General features: G+C 43.8%; 2 protein-coding genes and 1 pseudogene across 2 annotated transcripts; all 3 read left to right on the top strand.

Moving 5' to 3' along the window:
- The first annotated feature begins 2,705 nt into the window (after positions 1-2,705).
- LOC134473142 (small cysteine and glycine repeat-containing protein 1-like) lies at positions 2,706-3,449 on the top strand. The gene has a single exon (XM_063236642.1). The coding sequence runs from the start codon at positions 2,751-2,753 to the stop codon at positions 3,096-3,098; it is 348 nt and encodes a 115-aa protein (XP_063092712.1). The 5' UTR covers positions 2,706-2,750; the 3' UTR covers positions 3,099-3,449.
- A 6,167-nt stretch (positions 3,450-9,616) lies between these two features.
- On the top strand, positions 9,617-9,735 carry LOC111758174 (U6atac minor spliceosomal RNA; annotated as a pseudogene).
- Positions 9,736-18,547: 8,812 nt separating this feature from the next.
- LOC134473285 (small cysteine and glycine repeat-containing protein 5-like) lies at positions 18,548-18,943 on the top strand. Its single transcript, XM_063237218.1, has one exon. The coding sequence runs from the start codon at positions 18,588-18,590 to the stop codon at positions 18,915-18,917; it is 330 nt and encodes a 109-aa protein (XP_063093288.1). The 5' UTR covers positions 18,548-18,587; the 3' UTR covers positions 18,918-18,943.
- Positions 18,944-22,181: the final 3,238 nt, after the last annotated feature.

The following is a 22,181-nucleotide window of genomic DNA, read 5'->3' on the forward strand; positions in this document are numbered from 1 at the left end:
TGGTCCTTGCATAGCGTGCAGGAGGAGGTCACCACCTGAGAACAGGAAACGTTAAACATGGTGTGTCCAGTCAGGGGAGAAGCCGTCACAGAGTCCAGATGCCTTCGTCAGAGCAGGACAGAGTGGACGGGGCAGAGCCCATGCCTGCATTGGAGCCTCTGACCCCGCAGCTTTGCAGACAGCAGACACAGTCTCCCCACGGCAACAGCACCTGTGCAGTGGCCAGGCTGGCAGCACCTAGCAGCAGCACTGCTTCTTGCAGCAGCACTTTTGCTGACAGCAGCACTTCTGCTGGCAGCAGCCCTTCCCACAGCCACAGCCACAGGAGCCACAGCCACAGGAGCCGCAGCCACAGGAGCCACAGCAGGTGCGGTGGCAGCAGATGACCACGGGTTTGCAGCAGCAGCAGCCACAGCAACTGCCACAGCCACTGCATCCACAACAACTACCACAGCCACCACAGCTGCCACAGCCACCACAGCTACCACAGCCACCACAGCTGCCACAGCTGCCACAGCCACCACAGCCGCCACAGCCGCCACAGCCACAACCTCCACAGCCACAGCAACCCATGGTATCGATAGAGAAGATGCAGGTGAGGGAGGAGAGAGGATTCAGGAGAGGAGAGGAGTCTGATGATGCCACTCCTGAAGTAGCCCTAATATACCTGCTCCCCATCACCCAATCCTGGAAGCAGCCCGTTCCTTGTGGCTGTTTCCTCTGATTCCATCAGAGCCTCACAAGGCCCCTCATGTCCTTCCTTGTTGACAGCGTGATCCTCTGTTATTGCTGCCTTTAACCTTGATTCCTCCCTTAAAACTGGACTTAGAATAGACAGGCTTCTAACAGCCATGTGTACCCATGTTTCTATGTTTCCTGGCTCTGGAGCTTACATGAGAGCCTGGCACATCGTAAGGATCAAGTGTGACTTAGGAATTACACAAGTGACTCAGATATTCAAGAATAACCCTCTGGAAATACATGTGAGGAGTAACCCACACCAGGCAAAAGCCCTCACAGTCTCTGTAGGTCAGGAAAAGCACTTTTTTCTCTCTGCAGAGATTCCTTTCTGATCCCCAAATTAGCAAAACCTCCCCAAAGAACAAGTGGAAAGGGGCTGGGAATTTAGCTCAGCAGCATAAGTACGTGCGTGATAAGCGCGAGGTTGTGTGTTCAATACCTGGTACAAAAAAAAAAGGTGGAAAACCAGAATCAAAAGGAACAGTGTGGACCCTGTATGTGTTACACCAGGTATTACATCTTTTTCTAGCTCTCTGGAATTCTTTCTTTCACCAGAACAACTCATTGATCATTTAAAGTCACGATAAAATAATTGGATGATGTTAGATGCTAAAAGTATAATTTTATGCCAACTCCTAAATCATGTGCTGGAGTGATGTTGCTGTTTGTTGTTTATCTGCCAAAGAACTGGGAAAACAGAGGAAGGAGACTCCCATCCTGGGGTTCCAGCCTCCTGCCAGGGACTCTTCGGCTTCCTGTAGCTGGGCCCAAGCTCTCAGCACAGCCACCCACCGTGGACTCGTGAGCTGAAATCTCCCGGGCTCTAGTTCTCGAGCTCCGTGTCCAGCCCCGCCAGGCTGTGTGTGAGACTGAGTCCAGCGGGTAAAGTTCTTACTTGATGATCTCAGAATACAAGGCTGCCTGGGTCACATAGGACCTAAAACAGTCCCAGAACATGCCGATGTATTTCAAGTGGTCAGAGGTGAACTGACTTCATGGGGTGATATTCTTTCTGTCTTCACTATTTTTCTCTTGACTTTGACAAAATATTCAATGCCCAAAATTAAGGCAGGAAAGATTTATTTCCTTTTTTTAAAGGAAAGTTTTATTTAGCTCACAGTTTGCATAGGATTCAGTCCATAATCACCTGGCGGGGACACAGGGTGGCATGGCAGAGAGGCAACAGTTCATGGTGGTTTAAGATAACAAAAGCAACAATAACAAAAAAGGACAGATCAGCCTCTTTTCCTCCCTTATTTTGTAAGCAGGCTACCTGCCCTAGGGCAGGTGTAGCACTTGCACCATCTCAGTGCGTCCTGCTTGCACAGACTGAGGATGTTTACAAAGTGAGGACCCTTGTTCCTGCTGAATTGCTCAGTAAGCTTGCAAGCTTCTCAAATTGACACAATGAATTTGGTCATCACAGCAGGCTAGAGTGTAAACAGCTGCCGTAGGGCATGTCCATTGCATCTTAGGATGTAGAGCTGTTGAGTCACTTAATGAAGCTTCTAAACTTCTCAAGTAACACAGTGTATCAATCATTATACTCCCAAGGCAAATGCCCCATTTTTGCAGTTAGTGTCTCTTTGATAAGCTCACTTGTTAAAACCAGGAGGTTGAAAAGTGTCTTCTTGCATAGCATTCTGCTTACTCAGCACCCTGAGAAGTTCAACTTTTTGGGGGGCCCTCCAGCCTCATCCACCACAACTGATGTGTGACACTGGGCCACATTCAGGCCCTAAAGCTGTGCTTTCCTTAGCCATCATTTGTCCACCTCTGAATTAAAGATGCACCACGTTATTTCATTCATAAGTGGAAACTCAAGGGCTTTCTAATAGATTGAAGTGCTAGACACTGTGATGTTATGCCAAGGTCCTTGAGAAGGAAGTAAACAAAAGGTCTTGATGGGGAGCAGTATATAAGGTCGACCTCCAGCAGGAGGTGGCATCAAACTCCTTCTCTCCTGAGTCCTCTCTCCTCACCTCACCTGCATCCTCTCTACCAACACTATGGGTTGCTGTGGCTGTGGTGGCTGTGGTAGCTGTGGTGGCTGCGGTGGCTGCGGTGGCTGTGGCAGCTGTGGCAGCTGTGGTGGCTGCGGTGGCTGCAACAGCTGCACCACCTGCAGATGCTACCGGGTGGGCTGCTGCTCTGGCTGCTGCCCCTGCTGCGCTGGCTGCTGTGGGGGCTGCTGCAGCACCCCCGTGGTCGTCTGCTGCCGCCGCACCTGCTGCAACTCCTGTGGCTGTGGCTCCTGTGGCTGCGGCTCCTGTGGCTGTGGCTGTGGGAAGGGCTGCTGCCAGCAGAAGTGCTGCTGTCAGCAAAAGTGCGGCTGCAAGAGGCAGTGCTGCTGCTAGGGGCCACACGGCTCTGTCCCTGGGTAGGTGCAGCATGAGACTCCTGTAGGTAAGTTTCCCTGTCTGCTCCTCTGCTTGCAGGTCACGAGCATGACCTGAGCCTGTCATCAGCCCATGGGAATCTCACATTTCTGCAGTCTTCCTGGTCCTGCTGCTGCTTACTAATCACCAAGTAACGTACTAACTGAAGCCTTCTCTGTCCTTTACCAACTATCTTGACAACATGCTGTCAAGAGAGTTCATGTGACACTTTCTTCAAATGCCCCTTTCTCTTTACTTCCTGTTTTTACCATTTTTCTGGCATACCTATATTCATAACAACTGTTATCTTAATAAATTACACCAACCAACCTCAAGGAGCAATCTCATTTTTTTCTAGTCTCTAATGTGTCCATGGGAAAAAGTGAATTCTTTCATAACAGGTAAAGCCAATACTATATGTACAAAGTCAACAAAGAATTGAAAATTAAATAAATTGCAGAAGGCATAGATAGGGCGGTAGATGATGAACACATTGTGAGTTTAGTAAGGAAGGAGCGTGGAGCACATCCTCAACCCTGGCCCAAAATGTTTGCCTGACCTCTCCCTTTATGGAATCTTTCCAAACAAAGAAATATTTGATCAGTCCCCAAATGGCCAGAAGATCATGTAGGAGCATGAGTCCTTTTCCTTGAGTTCTTGTGTACTACATGTTGATCTTGGTGGTCATGACTTCATGGCTGACATTATTCCAAAAAATCTGGTCTTGGGTCATGCCACATTTCTTGTTCATTCACTCTCTCTAGTCCACGTCGTGCTTTCTTCCAGCCTCTGTCCTCTTGTCTATTGTGCAGACAACACAGTTAGACACTCACCATGCTGAGTACCAAGGAACCTCACATGATGTGAGTTTGTTGTGAGGTGAGTCTAACATTAGAATCAAAACAGCCCAACTTGAGGGCATCTAGATGCACAAAGAAATTTGTCTTCAAATACCCCTTCTACTAACGTCCCACAGGGCTCCCCGAACCCTTCCTGTGTAGATTCCAGGACACCATCGTTTATTTTACAGCAAAACGAGAGTGAAAGGAGGTGTGGGACGGGGATCCTAGTGGAGCTCTGAAGTAAGGCTGAGGCCAGGGGAAGCAGAGTTTCTTGGACCTGACCCCAGGAAACACAATTACACCAACCTCCAAGGGTCCACTTGGGGTGTCTTTGTGCCTCCAAGCAGACTCGCACAGGACAGGAGCTTATCCAGACAGAACTGACCCAAAGGAAGGACATTAACAAGGGAAGGACTGGTGGGTGTGTAGACTGGTGCAACCACTGGAAATCAGCATGGAGATTCCTTTAAAAATACCAGGATTAGAGGTACCATTCGACCCAGCTGTTCCCCTTCTGGGTATCTACCCAGAAGAATTGACAACATCATACCACAGAGATATATGTGCACACATGTTTATCACAACACAATTTTTTTTTAACTACCTGGAATCGAATGCAGGACCTTGCATTTGCAGCCTGGCTCTTACGCTGCTGAGCTATATTCCCAGCTACAGCAGCACAATTTGTAACAGCAAATCTTGAAAAAAGCCCAAATGCCCATCAACTGATGAATGGATACAAAAGATGTGACTTCTTTTATACAATGGAGTATTACTCAGCCTTAAATAAGGATAAATGAGCCATTTATAGTTAAATGGAAGGTCTTTAGATCATTCTCTTAAATAAAATAAATCATACAGATGTGTAAATATTGCATTGTCTCTCTGGTGTGAGAAAATTAAAGTGTAAATAAGAACCAAAATGTATAACAGGAGGCTGGGGATTTAGCTCAGCGGCTTAAGCACCTGCTTGACATGTGCAAGGTCATGAATTTAATCCCTGGTACCAAAACTGTGTCAATAGGAAGACAGTGTTCAAATGGAAAAGGAAATGGGGGAAGGTAGGGGCAAAAAAAAAAAAGATGTGAAAAGAAGGATAAAATGGAAACAAAGCTTTGTAAAGAAGGAGGGGAAATAGAATGGGAAAAAAGAGGACTCAAGATATATCATATACAGGTACAAATTTCCCATGATTAATATGATCACTATGCATATCTCAATGGTACCAATTAACTAATAATAACAATAATTAATATGGGAAGGAAATAATCCTGTACATCAAAGAATACATGAGACCCAGTCCTGTTCTGAGTGAGCGCAGGCTGTGGACATCTCTAGGCGCTGGGCTGTCTGGTGCTGGCTGCTTGCTACTGGACAGGAAAGTGCTCAGATAGGAAGACAGGAAGCATCAGCGCACAAGAGTCTGGAACCCAGAACGCAGGAGCAGAGTCCCAGGCCAAGCAGACAAGTCCCAGGAAAACCAGAGGACGGGGCAGCAGGTGATGAGGTTGGAGGAAATCTTGCAGTGTCTCTTTCCCAAGAGCAGAGCCCAGGGGCCAACTAGCAGCAGTGCCAAGGAGCAGATGAGGCTTGGAGAGGACATCTGGGCACAACGCCTGACACACGGCAACCTGGCCTCTCCTTGGAAATTTTTTTAGCTACTGTAAAAGAAGTCTTCTAACCAGCTTTGAGGATGAACCGTGAGCTTTTCAAAACAAGAAGACCATGCAGAGCTTCAGCAGCAAAACAAATCCTGCCTGCACTCACCTGTCATCAGAGCTTCATCTCTGACACTGTTTTCCAGACTTTGGAATATAACAATTCTCTTTACATCTTCTGTGGTTTTTCTCCTTTCAGAGTAGAAAGAGTACATTTAAATGGCTTAAAGATTATACTGGAAAGTACACATGACACAGCATTTCATCCATGTCTGCAGCTGGTGTACATTTCCTCCCAACTCAGTGACCTCAGAGACTTGTCTGTCTTTACGGGCCAAAAGACTTCTGCTATGATGTTTCTTAATCATTCTCCACCATAGAAACATAGGGGAAAGCAAGATACTCGACTTAATGAACAGTCCTTGAATGTTCTTTATCTGAAGAGGAAACGGCTTTGCGGGCACTGTGAGAAACACCATCTAGCAGAATGAGTGGGGAGCCACGCAGCAGGGTAGGAGAGCTAGAATCAGGCAGACAGAGCCTTCGATTTATCTGTGCATTCATGGCCTACTTACGGAAAGGAAAAGGCTTTGGATGCGAAAGGGCTTTACTGAACTAAGGCAGGTTCTTTATTATATTTTCATTGGTTTTCCTCTGCACTACACTGTGGCTGACACATATCCAGGTTAAAGTATATTGGAGAGTCTTGTCTTAGACACTGTGTCCTCACTAGGACAAAATACCAGACACTTGCCACTGGAAGGAGGAGAGGTCTATTTCAGCTCACAGCTTTGGAACTCTCAGTCCAAACTGGTAGCATTTAAGCTCAAGCTGAGACGGTTGTTCCTAACATATTATTTAAGTGTAATTAGTAGAAAGGATGAAAATTTGTGGCTACCCATGCAAATTTCAAATTTCCCCACTTAGTTTAATAAACGAGTCTGTATTAAGCCTTCTGCCTCTGTATTTGCCATTGCTCACTCTTCTAGGCCAATCAATCCTCCACACAAGGAGGTTACAGCGTACACTTGTCTGTCCAGTTCTCCTGCTCAAAGTGCATTTACTAGAAGTGCTGAGCGGCAATCAGAGATTTGCTTTACTGGGTTCCCCTCCCTGCAAGCCACCTTCCCAAGTATTCATGCAGATAATGAGCCAGGCAGATAATGATCACCTGGACAGCGTGCACACTGCTGCCTGCGGGCTCTGCTTCAGATCACACTGTGAATGCGTTAATCACAAACACATTGCGTGTTCTCACTAAAGAAAACTGAATTACTCGTTTTTATCTTGAATATTGCAATTGTGATTTTTCTATATCTTTGTGAGTTAACACAGGAAAAAACACTTCAATTTAAAAAAAAAGAAAAAGAGTACTTTGTTTCTCTGTTCCTCTCTTAGGGGAAAATAGAAAAATTCTGTACAGTGATATGCTGCCCTAGAGGACAAATGTGGTGGATTTCCCAGGAGGATGCATGTTAGGAACATTTCACAGAGTTAAACCAAGAAAGGACAGAGAGGAAATGCGTCAGGACTCAGAGTGCCCACAGATCACCATAGGTCCTAGACGACAATATTTTTTTTTTTAATTTTATTTAAGGAGAAAAGAAAAAAAAGCAGAGAAAGGGTACAAGTTATACAGATTTACAGGAAAAAAAAGTGAACAGTAGGAAATCACTAGTTAATGGATTACATATTGTCATCTTAGAAATAATTGTTCAAGTCACAAAATTAAAGCTTGTAAAGTGGACATTCCATCAATGATACTTCAAACAGTTCTGTTCAATGATCCAATAAAACTCTGTGATATCATTTTCTATCTTATACACTTAAATATACATGCAGTTATATAGTTTAGAGCACTTCCTTTTCCTCTCTTTTGTACCATGACTATTACACATTTTGGGTTTCATTGCTCCCACGGTTCTTATTACTTTTTTGGAAGAGAGTAAAACCAAATGTGACATAACAGAACAAAATCGGTCAAGTCAAAAGGGTGGACATAATAGATAATGTAAAAACATAATACAAGGTGATCAACAATGGTTACCATAATGCCTCCCGCTATCTCTAATAGAATTGCCCATATCGTTAGTTATAATACAATTGAACAAAACAGTGAAGAATAAAACCGACAAAACCAAAACATTGGAGACATTGTAGGTCTTCAAAAGTAGATAAAAGTCAACGAGAATGGGCGTCATAATGAATCTCATTCTCTTCACAGCTGATGCCTAAACTTTCGAACCTGATACTATCCAGCAAAACAGAATAGGGGAACATCAGTAAAAAACCAGATGATGAGAGTAATACAGGGCTTTAAATCGAGGTAATGGAAAGTCAAAGTGGGTTACTATAATATATCCTGCTATTTTTTTCCTTTAATTAAAAGGATAAAGATAAAAAAGTAAATAATGGAGTGGAGATTGAGATAAAAGAGGGCATAACAACAAAACAGCGCAGATCAAAACATAACCATTTAAGCAGAATAGTTATGTACGATAGTATAAGCAAAAACCTTTTAAAGACAAAGAGATTATACAGAAACCATTGTTCATTTTCTGTTAGTCGATTCTAAATACTCTGTAATGCTGTCATTCTCTTAAATGGTTTTACATTGTTTTGATATACTTAATGCTACAGTATACGAAGTTGTACTCAAGGATTTCAAGGAAAGAGACAATATGGTAACTACTTTTAGATTAGAATTATCTGGTGGTGAGACGACAATATTTAAACCTAACAATGACACCTTCCCTTGTCAAAGAGTGTAAAAAGCCCCGTAATTAATTAGCCAATGTACCAAACTAGGCTCCTACATAGATACCACTGAATGAGATGTTGCTTTTCTTGAAATCTTTTTAAATCATAATTAGAAAAAAAATAACACTGGACCATGATCAAAATTCATTCAAAATAGACCCGCATTCATATTTACTCACATATGGGCAGTCAGCTCAGCATGACACGTGGATAGACAACAGCCCCAAACTCCAGTCAGGCAACTTGTAAAACCCAGGTCACCTGAAGCCAGGCATCCAGACACATGACCCATGCGTCAGTGGCACACAGTCCTACATAAAGCATGGCATGAGTGTGTCAATATGCCAGCTAAAACTACCCAGACACTGCTGTACAGAGAGGATGCCATTATGCATCTATCAATTAACTTCCTGCTTATTGTTGTACTCCAAAATGTCAACCTCTGAGCAATATCAACAAAAATCAACAAGCCCTTGTGAACTCCTGTCACATGCAAGGCAACAGGGGTGAAATAAAGAAATGTACATTTACATTACTCCAAACTAACGACAGATGACAAGAGAGTCCATTCTGAAAGAGCTCCTAGGCCCCACACATGGTCCTGTCAAAATCAAGGTCTCTGGGACTGCCAGGAAAGTGACACCTGTATGACATGTACTTCCTCCATAACGCTTAAACCCTTTCTGGTTCTCTGTGTCAAAATTTTTTAGCTCTTATCATGTTCTAGACACAATTCTACATATTTTACATGTTAACACTTGAGCTTGTTCTATAACGAACATTCCAAAGAATATAATATTATTAACTCCCACTTAGGAATTGGAATGTACTCAGTAGTAGAGTGCTTGCCTAGCATGCATGAGGCTCTAGTTTTGATCCCCCTAACATGCACATGCAAGCACACACACACACAACCCCGACTTTGCAGAAGAAGAAAAAGTAAGACACTAAGAAACTGATTGTCTCAGATCATGGAGGAAATTTAAGGTTGGAAAAAAAAAGGCTGGGCAGCCTGACCTCAGCGCCAGCCTCCCTGACCCCTGTAAAACATTGATCACTTCTTGTCTTTACTGTCTAGATCAGGCTCAGTAATCTACTTCAAGGTAGAATTGCTGCACTCAGAAGTGGCAACAGATCACAAAACCTGCAAAGATGGAAACGTTTACATCTGGTCCTTTACAAAAATTACTCAAGAGGACTGGTGGTTGAGAATATCTGGTCAAAAGAGCATTTTTCTGTGTTGCATGAACAAGAGAAGTTTAGCACTTCCCTAGACAAAGAAGAGACTGTCAGGCATCACAGTGAGCGTATGTTTAAAGCGTAGCTTCAGGGGTTGGCGTCTAATCGTTGCTTTTTTTTTTTCCAAATATGCTATTGCACTGGAATAATGACTACAGATACAAGATGATGTACACTTCAAAAAACTAGGAGAAAAGATATTGGAAGCTTTCACAAGTTTAAACCTGTTTTAAATCTCATGCAACTTACAAGAAGTGTGATCAAAATTTACAGGGATTGTTTACACTTTTAAAATGTATTACAGAGAAGACATATTGCCATTGATCCCTCTCAAAGCACTCTCCCTTACCTCCCACACATTTAGCCCACTACATTTGCCAGTATCTGAAGCAGTTCTAGAAGTCCTCTTTCATGACTATCACGCATACAAGATGTGATTGAAAATATGGTGAATGTGACTGCTGAATGGTATCAAACGGCAGGTAGGTTCGTAAAATCATTAGAGTTTTTGTCGCCTACCTTATTCACTGGATCTGGCAGCAGATGACCTTTGGCTCTTACCCAAAGTCAAAATGTCCATGACAGATAAATGTTTTAAACTGATTCAGAATGTTGAGGCAGCCACAGGAGCATCATCAGACACCCAAGGAAGAGGATTTCCAGAAGGCTTCAGAAAGTGACCAGAGGGATGGGAGGGACGAAGCACGGGAGAGGACCTGGAGGGGGGCAAATGGCCGTCTTTCACTGCAATAAACTTTCAAAATTTAAAGATTCACCACTGTGAGTTTTGATCAGACCTTGTACATATATACAATAGAAAATGGTACTCATTAATACAGTTTTACATTTTTGTGTGTCAATTAAAATATGAATTAAAAAATTTTTGAAGAGGGATTGAGTCCAGATTGCTTTTGCCCTGCTATACTGTGATAAGCCGTGGGGGCGATTAGACTTTGATGCTTTTATTCTCTCTCCTGTTCAAATGAGATTTTTCAGCAGACTTTCTTCTGAAGTGGAATCTATTTTGGTCTTGTAACCACTGTTAGGATGATTGCCCTATTAGTCTCCAAGCACTTTTGTTACTGATGTCTAGTCCCAGTCTAAGGATAATTGGTTTGAAGTGGTCATTCTTTCCAACAACGGGCATATTGTTGCAGGTGAGACACTTACTTAAATCTGCATACAAATAATGGTGTTGGAGTGGGCAGAGAGTACTGGCATCCATATAATGGATCTTTCCAGAGTTGGGCCTAAAGTGAAGTGATGAAGTCACTTTCCTGGGCAGCCAAATTTAAAGCGGCACCAAAAGTTCAGTAAAATAATCAAAATAAAAACAGTATTTTTAAAATCAAAATGAGTAGGAAAAAATCCATGATGAACGGCATGTCTACATTTTACATAAGAATAGAGTGAGACCCTGCTTCTTCCTGACTCACCTCAAGCTTTCTCAGCCTGACCTCTTATAAGAGTGGGATGGGATGACCCTATGTAGGTATTTAAATGCTGCCCAGCTTCTGCAACATCTAAACATAATTCAACCTTACCCCACCTGCTTAGGAAAGACAAGAGGGAAGTACACGGGTCATCAGAAATCCCAAGAGTGAGCAGTAACTATGGCCTGGGAGGAGAAACGGGAAGTGCCCTTCCCATGGGCCAGCCAGCATGTAGGCTGGGAGACAAGAAGAGCCACGCTCACCCTGCCCTTTCCCCCAAGCCACCAGCTGATTCAGAGGAACACAGACTGAGTTGATAGCAGCTGAGGCACTAAAACAACCTAATGCTTATATTGTTTGATTGACTTTTCAGGTCTAGAGCCAATAGTCTGAGCATCTATTTAGAGGATAACAATATGCAATATATCAACTATGAGGAATTTTCTTCTGTCTTGTTTCTGAAATCCAATATTGTTCTCACTGTTTTGTATTGCTCCATTTTATTGGTTTGTTTTATTCAGTGTTTTGTTTTGAATGGTTTTATTCTATTCTGTTTTGTTTGATTTTATTATGTCTGATGGTATGGGCAGCAATTCTGAAGATAATGAGGCATTATGGTAGCAACGGTTGATTTCCTATTATCCTATTCTGAAGTCCTGTATCATTTTCACTGTTTTGTTTCAATTGGTTTAATTCTGTTTTATTTTGTTTGGTTTTATTCTCTTTGAGATTAAAAAAAAAAAAAACAAGAGTTTAAAGTCCTATTTCTCATAGATTTTCAAGAAATTCTTTGGGGAGATCTCCATGGGATATTATTCCAGCTTCTGAAAGGCTACAGAGATGCTCAAAGCATTGCTCCCTTTCCTCCTCTACAGACTCAGATTGCAAAGAAGACTGAGTGTCGGTTTCCAGGAGACTAGATTTAAATACTGACTCCACCATACAATGTCTTAGATAATGTCTCTGCCAACCTGCACTTCCTTTAGGAAACACATAGGGTGATGTTAGTACCTGCCCCTTAGGATTAATGAGAATGCTTGCAAGCCATGTCCCCTCTTAGGATAAATGACATGATGCTTGCTGGTTATGTCATCTGTTACTATCATCAGCTCCATCTTGGTGACCAAGTGACCCATTTGTCCTGTTTATACACAACCTATCTGAGCCAGAAACATTATTCTTAAATTCTCCTCCCACCCATTGACTTATGTAGCTATTAGCTCCTGCATTATCTTTAAATATGTCTCAAATTTCTCTGTCACACTTGAATCAGGATCCCATTATCAGTTCCCTAATAGCCACTTCAGTGATTTCTTAGTTTTTTTTGCCCCAGAACTCATCTTCCTCCAATCCACTCATCCTCTGCTGCCAAGTTGGTATTTTCTACAAAACTTGCTATTCTCACCTCAAATCCTTCACAGATTCTTCCCTAGTGTAGAACGTAACTTCTAAATGCTTGAACAAAGTGTTTCCTGATCTGCACTTTGCTTACCTCCTGAGCCTCACCTCCTACCACCCAATATCCTCACTCTCAACTCTCTAGCCACAGTGGTGTTCTGTATGCTGTTCCCAGGCTGGAAATTTCCCCTCCTCTGATCTTTGCACACATAGCTACATCTGGCTGATACAACTTCTATTAGCCAGCTTTCACACTACTGGGACATCATGCCTGATTCTCACAACTGAGAGAAGCAAAGGTTTAATTTGGCTCATGGTTTCAAGGGAGTAAGTCAATGATCGTCTACTGCAAGGCCATGTGGACTGCATGGTGGAGCAAGCTGCGTGGTTTGTGTCAGCCAGGAAGCACAGCAAGAGAGCAGAGCTGAGGAGGAGGGGACTGGTGATCACACAGAGTACCCGAAGTCATGCCTCCATGACCCACTCAGATATACTCAGGAGCAAGCTTTGCTAATCTTTTAGGCAGTTCTGAATCCAGTGAAGCTGATGAATCAGGATTGATAGTCACATTCCTCACCCTGATATCATCTGACACCCTTATCCCGTCAGTCACCTTCAGTCTTCATGACTTGGTCCATGAGTCACCTTCATGAAGCTTTCTTTGACCTTCTCATCTTACACAAAGCCACACTCCAGGATGCTCTCAGCGATATCACTTACTGCCTTCCTTAGTAATTATTAGATCCTTGCTCCTGCAAGGCCAGGAAGCACCCTTGTCATCTTCTGTCCCCGGCGTTTAATACAGAGCTTGCACAGTGTATGGAGATTCACGTTGGAGCCTGAATGGATAGGTGTGTGAATGGGACCCAGCAGATAAAACTCATGTGCGTGCATAATTTTATAGAGAAGAAAATATCCATCTGTCACTCCCTGTTCATAATAAAAGACAGGATACATTTTAATTTTATAAAGAGGAGAGTACCTATCTATCACCCCCTGTTCATAAGTAATAAAAGTCAGAATATGTTTTCTGATCTTACAGAAACAAAGAAGTGTTAGTGGTACTCAGAGAACAATAACATCCCTGGGGTAGATCAAGAAAGGAGAGGGCTAAAAGGAATATGGAATAAGCTAAAGTCTTGCCACTTCTAAATAGCCGTGCATAGATTCAAGGGGCATTATTAGAAAACAAGACTTAAGTAAGACTTGAAAAAGCAGCTCAAGTCTCTGCATCTCAGGAAGGTCTGTGTTCAGTCTACTCTGGCATCCAAAATGAATACAGCAACTTCCAGAACGCCTCTTGGAGATGTCTGTCAAGGGTCTACTCTTCACTCCAGTTAGACATCAGAAGCATTCACAACCCAAGAGCTGACAACTAACTGTATCCTAGTAAGCACAGAGCATGCCACACACAGCCAAGACACTGCCGGAGGTCATGAGAGCGAGTAGCCTGAGCACAGCCCTTCACCGGGATGCTGGGTCAGAGGACCACATGACAGGGAGGGGCTTTGGGGCCGTGTGTGCGTGGGAATATGGAAAGGGGAAATAAGAAAGGGAATGTTGGAAACAGGCTCAGTAGGGTATGGAAAGAGTTTGAGGTAATCGGGGATTTAATCAGGACTTAGCAGTTGTGATTCTTTGAGTGAGCTTCTTGACTGCTCAGCCTTGGTCTCTTCACCTGTGAATTGCATCTGATGCCACTCACCTCCTGGGGTCATCCAGAGGGACAGAAGATTCCTGAACCTAGATGAGGATCCAAAGGGACTCGTCACCCACCCCAGCTTCTCTGCTGCTCCGCTGCTGGAGTTGGGTTAGAAACTGGGGCACGGACCAGCAGGTTCTACTTCCTGCCTCCTGAGCAGCTGAGAGACAGCAGGGCTTCACTCCTGTGAGGTTACCGCATGACACTAGCAAAGAAACCAGACTGAGCCATGGCGGGCCACAAACCCCAGTGGGGTGACAGCCACGCAGAACCACCCAAGCTCCCTACCCCAGCAGCAGGTTTTCAGCCACTTCAGAAACCTCTGGGTGCCACTCGACAAAGGCCATATGCATTCTTCCTCCGTTTTGGTTCTATTTTTCATTCACTAGATAAGCTTCAAGAAACTGAAAGACAACCACCGCCACCAATTCCCACCACCCTCATCCCCCACCATAGAAAATTTGGAGGAGATACGGAAAAGGCCTTCAGGTAGAATGTCATTTTGGAGGCTATGTCCTCTCTGATAAATGTCTGTGGATGCAGGGTCTGCTCCCAGGCCAGCAATAGCAGACTGCAGAGAGTGACAAGCAGAATTTGATTCATACAGCAGGGCACAGAGTAGCTGACAAAGCAAGTGGTAAAGATGACTCGTGAAGAGATTTTTATTGTGCATCACATTATTTTATTAGGAAACTGATAAAAACAAATACAGGCAAAAGCAATAGCAAAGACTGCACAGAGGTAGTAGACACCCAAATGACCCAATCCAGGCCTGAATATTTATAAAAGATTAGATACTTTAAAAGGAAGAGCTCAGGAGGATAAAGCATGAGGATCTGAAGAATGAGGGGATGAGCTGGCGATAGGGCAGGACAAGAGTGCTGAGAAGAGGGGGAGGCAACATCTTACCAGCAGAAGGGCCTGAGTGCACCCACGGTCCCTGGGCAGAGGCAGAGACGGAGCTGCCTAGCAGCAGCACTTCTTCTGGCAACAGCACTTCTGCTGGCAGCAGCCTTTCCCACAGCCACAGCCACAGCCACAGCCACAGCCACAGGAGCCGCAGCCACAGGATTGACAGCAGGTGCGGCGGCAGCAGGTGCGGCGGCAGCAGACAACCACAGGTCTGCAGCAGCAGCCACAGCAACCACAGCAGCTGCCACAGCAACTGCCACAGCCACCGCAGCCACCGCAGCCACCACAGCCACCACAGCCACCACAGCCGCCACAGCCGCCACAGCCGCCACAGCCGCCACAACCTCCACAGCCACAGCAACCCATGGTGTTGGTAGAGAGGACGCAGATGAGGGAGGAGAGAGGACTCAGGAGAGCAGAAGAGTCTGACGCTGCCTCCTGCTGGGGGCCCTTATGTACCAGTTCTCAGGAGAGGAAGCAGGAGGGCACATGACCACTTCCTTATTATGTGTTTCCATTTCTGTAGGAAAACATCAGACTCCTCCTGTTTATTTACCTACTAACACAGCTTTGTCGCACTCAATCACTGATTTTCAGTGTCACTAAACTTACCTCAGCCCCATCCCCTGAAGGTATTTAGCACAGGACTTTCCGTATTTCCAAAGATAGCCAGCTTGAGCATAAGTGAGCCAGCGAAATGCATCTGCCTGTTGGCATTGTCTTTGCTCACTACATTTCCCAGACCAATTGTGCACGTCTCCTGATACCTCCTGATACCTGATACAAAAGAGCATTCAGCAACAGAAGACCTAACCTAAGGAAGTGGCTTCCAACATTCACTGCTTACAGTACTGGTCTGGGTGCCAGGGTCCAAAGAGGTCCCTGCCTCTCCGCTGGCAGCTGTTGGTTTCCTTTCCCAGGAGAGGAACCCTGACCACGGTGACCTCATGAGGGAACTATCAGAATCCCCTCTCTGGGGAGGCCCACAGTACACAGATCCATCTTCTCACATGCAACCTCCTGCCTCTTCACTCGGCCATATTGCTAACATACATTTGAAAAAACTTGATTGAAGACCCCAATAGCTCTCATGATATGACTTATATCTGTAGATATTTACTGCATTGGAAATTAACAAACTATTAAAAAGTTATCAATGATCTTAAGATAAGCCTGCTACATACCCACATAAATATATTTTTTAAAACAGCAACAACACAAATCAGTGAATACAGTGGCACCGTTTAATGATTCTGCAAATTTCTTGCAGGTCTGGCTGGTTAAAATGGCCAGAGTCTCACATCTGTGACTGCTTCTGTGACAGGTGTGGGATCTGATGCTCTTTTGGTTGGAGTGCATGAAGAAAGTTCAGCCTCCCATGGACATGGAGTAGGAAGATGGGGTATCACACCGACCTCAGGAACTCCAGCATTCTTAAACACTACAAGTTTCTAAGAATTCCCAGTTAAGAATCGGGGATTTAGCTCAATGGCATAAGCACCTGCAAGCGTGTGATCGTGAGTTTGATCCCTGGTACCAATTAAAAGAAAAAGTTCCCAGTTATTGGGAAAATGTTGGTCCCCGATGCAATGAGTTACTTTAAAATGCTCCTTATTATAGACTTGCATGTCACCCAATCCCAATTTCTGCTCCATTGTGAGTGTGTGGTATCACGGAAGTTTAATGCTATTTTTGAAATGTTGGTGTTTGTGTATTTTGAAAGCTACCAGAGGCTGCGAATGCAGCTCAAGGCAAAGCACTGGCCTGCCACAAGGTTTGGGTCCACTCCAAGCATGGCACAAAAGAGGAAGGAGAAGAGAGAAAGGAAGGGAGCTACCCTGTCCTACTGTTTTCTGATGCTCTGCATTTTGTTCCTACTCAACAGTTCACACTTAGGGATCTGCGTTAAATGCACTTAGCAGCCTGGCTTCACCTCACCCCTGCAGCTGAACTCCAGTCGGCTGGCTGGGCCCTTCCTAATGGCTTTAAAACTTCCAGGATGACATTTCTTCCTTCAAATAGGGAACCTTCTGTTGGTCCCCACCCCCCTTTGGTGAGTATATTTTTGTCTCTCCTTTCTTTCTCAGCCATATATGCAGGAGGCATTGTCCAAAGGTTCTCTGTAGATGACAGGAATGAGAAAGGTGACACATAAACCTAGGGGCTAGGTCTGAAAGCAAGAACGTGGGAAAGGGCAATCAGCCCAGCAGGCCTAGGATGATACATAGCAAAGTGTGTGGTTCAGCTTTCAGAGATAATCTCTTAGACACCCACATGCAGAAGAATGAAACTAGAGCCCACTGGTCTCACCGGTTACAAAAATTAGCTCAGAATGATTAAAGACTTAAATATGCAAAAAATGCTTTTTAAGAATTGGTATTTTAGGGGCAATCGTTTAGTTTTTTTTTTAAGACAAATTTATAATTTTCCTAGAATCTTAAATAGAATTAGAATGGATGTATTACAATGACTTTTTGTTTTGTTTTTTAAGACAGTCTCGCTGCGCAGTTCAGGCTGGCACCAAACTCACGATGTAGCCTAGGCTGGTTGCAAATTCATGGCGATACCCCTGCCTCAGCCTCTCACATGCTGGGACCACAGGTGTGCACCATTATGCCCAGCAATGAATGTATAAATAACTTTAGGAAGAACTGACACCTTTTAGACATTGAGACCTCCCATCCACAATCAATGGAATAAGTCTAGTATATTTCACCATTTATCTCTTATGTTCCTCAATACAATTTAATAATTTTCTCCATAAATATGTATGTTTTTAGATTTACAAACGTGTATTGTTTGCCATTGTGAATGGTTTATTTTTTGGTTTATTTTTGTTTGTTTTGTTATTGGGGATCTAACTTATGACCTCGCACTTGCTTATGCGGCCTAGCGACCCCTATGGTTTATTTTTTGTTTTCTATTTGATAAGTGAGACTTTCTTTATTGTTAAATATTGATTTTCAAGACTTTTTCTCTTCCAGAAACTGTTACCTCTAATATGTTAATATGAATTTCCCAAATTAAGACAATATGCATAATATGTATGCACCAAAATCACTTTTTTAAGTGGTTATTGAGGATAATGTACAGAAAATGAATAAACATAAAATAAAGGATGAGAACTCAGGTTTGTCACCTTTCCCCCGGAGGCGCTCTGACCTGTGAAGGACGAGGCAGTGCAGTCTCTGAGGTTGATGACCACTGAGGGAGGGCATTGTCCTTTCAGGCAGAGACGCACTGGAAGCGCAGTGTCCTCCTAAGCATTTCAGCCAGGTCTGCTGCCATTGCTGAAGCAGAAGTGAGTTTCTCTTATCTAGCAATCAAATGAAATCCCATGAGGAAGCAGCTGACAGGAAATACCTGGCTGCCAGAGACACAGCCAAAACAACAAGGAGGAAGTGACTACCATGTGAACCAAGGCAGCGGGGTATTTAAGGGCCCCGGAAGGAGGCGGCATCAGACTCTCTCTGCTCTGCTGAGTCCTCTCTCCTCCCCTCACCTGTGTTCTCTTTACTAACACTATGGGTTGCTGTGGCTGTGGAGGTTGTGGCGGCTGCGGTGGCTGTGGCAGCTGCGGTGGCTGTGGCAGCTGCGGTGGCTGTGGCGGCTGCGGTGGCTGCAACAGCTGCACCACCTGCAGATGCTACCGGGTGGGCTGCTGCTCTGGCTGCTGCCCCTGCTGCGCTGGCTGCTGTGGGGGCTGCTGCAGCACCCCCGTGGTCGTCTGCTGCCGCCGCACCTGCTGCAACTCCTGTGGCTGCGGCTCCTGTGGCTGTGGCTCCTGTGGCTGTGGCTGCGGGAAGGGCTGCTGCCAGCAGAAGTGCTGCTGCCAGAAGCAGTGCTGTTGCTAGGGGGGCGCCTGACCTGTGGTGCCATTCACTTTGATGCCCTTGCACACTGGTGAGTCTTTGGCCATCCCTCCTCACTCCCTGTTGAAGACCTAGAGGCCACTCAGAGCTATAGATTTGATCCTCTTCTCTCTGTTGCATCACACATCCATCATTTCTAAATACTGATAGATATTGATATTGGCATGAGCACCAAGAACTAAGCTACATGTTTAACAAATAGAAAGTGGAATCATAATCAGTAATTTCCAGGTTTTCCTGAAGTTCTTTCACACAACTTCAGTGCCTGTGCTTCTTTCATTGTGCATCACATTATTCCTGTTTCTATCCTGTTCTTGCATCTTACACTCTTGGAATCTTGAAAATCAAATGCAGAAAATGTATCATAAGTTAATGGCCAAAGATCTCTTTTACATTTTTATCTATTGTCTTGCTATGTTCTATAAATTCTTCCAAGTTAAATAAAGAAGTTCCTGTTGGAAAAAAAAAATGTCCTCCTGTCAGACTCATTTATTTTATGATCAAAATTATAAAGGATGCATTGAGGGTCTCAGAGCAAAACCACTGTTCATACATACCAATAAGGTTAACACAGACTTATTGATCCAAGTTTAATTTCCCTGCCCCGATGTTTAGGATATTCATTTCTTCGAACTCAATAGAAATGTTATTATTTATTTTAAAAATGCCTAGATCTCAAAACTGGATGCAGCTTGAGACTATAATGCTATGTGAAATAAATCAGGCCCAGAAGGTTAAATATTGCATGGTTTCTTTCAGATGAGAAACTCAAAGTTTAAATAATTTAAACAGCAAAATAAGTAATAGGAATGAGGAAGGTAGACTTATACAAATGAAAAGGAGACACAAGGATAGAACAATGGGAAGAGGGAAAGAGGAAGTAAAAAGAACTGATGGATTGTGTACCAACTCCTGGCAATAAATATATTCAATATATATTTATATTTCTCTAGCATTTACTAATAAAAACGAATTTTAAGTACATTTACATTTCATTACATTTACATTTCAACTCCACACATTGGATAGGACCAAAGGAGCTAGAAGCCAATTTGGGTTGCACTGCTCCAGAAAAATAGCAGATATTGTATCCCAAATCAGCCTAACTCATCCAGAGAAGGCCAATTTTAAGACAAATGTAATATATTTTAAAACTACCTTATGACCGGCTCCATGCTGATAAGGACAGAAATGTATGAAGAGCCAGTGTCGTCAAAGTCACTGATCTCAGTTTAAGACCACTCATGGAGATCTAAGTCCCAATAGTTTTGTTTTTACTCGAAGATCAGTCTCAGAAATGGAGATAAAGATTTAATTTTATATTTGCTAGTTTTTGAGCATGACGTTCGATCTGTTTTCCATAAGAAAAACGAGGAAAGTCAAAGTATAAGGTGGGTGTAAGATGGTGACCAAATACTGCCAGGTGCAAGAGATCGAGGATGTCTTAAGTCTCAATGAAATCTGAGAAGAGTAATTGACACCTAGGCAAAGAGCATCTAAACTGAGCACCTCACGGTCCCAGACCCAGGAAGATGCTCCTCATGCAACTATGAGGCCAGACCACAAGCACACAGAAGAACATCTGCCTAGCTGAAGGTTTCCATGACTACAGCACTAGATCTTCAAACTGGAAGGAATTCATCTGTACTACATTGTGGCATATGCTACATTTTTTAAAAACTTGGTCATTTATCTTTAGGAAGGAGAATTTCTAAATCATTGAACTAAATGATTGTCCTGTCTTTCCTAGAAGGACTCTAGGGATAGAAAATCGGCTCACTTCATTGTGGGCCCATCCTCATGCACTAAAACACTGACAGGTAAAGTTGTTCACATATACAACTGCCCTGCTCTCACGTTACCCTGTGTCCACTGCAGACCCAAGAGCCAGTGTCTAGGAGGACGATGCTAGGTAGCCAGCACGGTCCAGATCTAAGGACGGCCTTCAGCCTTTTGTTTTTTCCTCAGTATCCAACAGCCCTGATGTTTCGGTTTGGTTTTTAGTTTTTTGTGGCATGAGTCTTAGACTAGATCTGTACAGCTTAAAATGCGATTCCTGGGCTGAGTAGCCAGCACTGCTGAAAGCTTGTTAGAAATGCAGATTCTCAAAGATCCCAGATGGGTTCAGTTTTTTAATTCCAGACACATAGAGGAAATAGCTACTATTCTCTTTTCCCAACACACACTCACAAAGAACCTCAGGTACATGTTACAGGCACTCATGGTGCAGAGCTACTCTAACCCTGACCAGAGAAAACTGCCAGAAATTCAGGCTTTAAGTTTTCTTTGGAAAATTGCCATCCCAAAACAAATGATTTTCCTAGTTACTTATATTTGTAAGGCAGTATCTTTCGCCTGAGAACAGGTGGCCACAGGCAAGGGCAGGTGTATATGCACAAATGTAGAAACAAATTTAAAACAGTGTCACTTTTAAGTGACACTCCCTGAAACTAAAATACTTAAGTACAAACCTAACAAAATATACAGTGTCTGGATTCCGAGAATTACATAATGAAAGATATCAAAGACCTAAAAAATGTGGAAATGTGTCAGGCTCATGAATTGGAAGACTAGATAATGTGAAGATGCCCATTTTCCCACATCAGTAAACCTGTAGGTTTACTGTAATTCTAAATTCCAAGAAAAATTACTCCTTAGACACAGAAAAATACATTCTAAAATTTGAAGTACCCTGTAATAACTAAAGCCATTTTTAAAAACAAAGAATAAAGTAAGAGTAATATACATGAAGTGATCAAGACTGTGTGTAAGGCAAGAGAGAAAAGCTAGAGTCAAGGGAACAGAATGAAGACTGTGGAAGACATAGATATCCATGTTGGGAGCCGCGGCCGACACCGGTCGCCTTACTTGGCGGACGTAGGGCCTGTGGGTAGGAGCGGAGCCTGAGCTAGATTGCCCCTCCCATCGAGTGAGCCAAGTTGGCGCCTGCTTCCTGCCCCCTGATTGCGCTGGCGACTTAAACAACCCGCTCTGTAAGATAGTCTGCCTAGCAACAGCTGATGTTAGCCAGTCAGCCCGCATCGCGCGCTTTGAACTGATTGGCTACTGTTGCCCTATAAAAGTAAATGCCTCTCCCGCCACGAGGAAGAAGCACAGAGAGGGATAGAGAAAGTCCACCGGCGAGAAAGGGCTGGTGACAGAGCGGAGGCCTCGCGGGGCCCACGCGGAGATAAATAAAGGCAAGATTGCACACCGTCAGAATCTGTCGCGTGTTCTTCCTGCAGG

The sequence above is a fragment of the Cavia porcellus genome, unplaced genomic scaffold, assembly GCF_034190915.1.
Source record: "Cavia porcellus strain 051 isolate PalLab524CR breed Dunkin Hartley unplaced genomic scaffold, mCavPor4.1 scaffold_26, whole genome shotgun sequence".
In the NCBI taxonomy this organism is placed as follows: domain Eukaryota; kingdom Metazoa; phylum Chordata; class Mammalia; order Rodentia; family Caviidae; genus Cavia; species Cavia porcellus.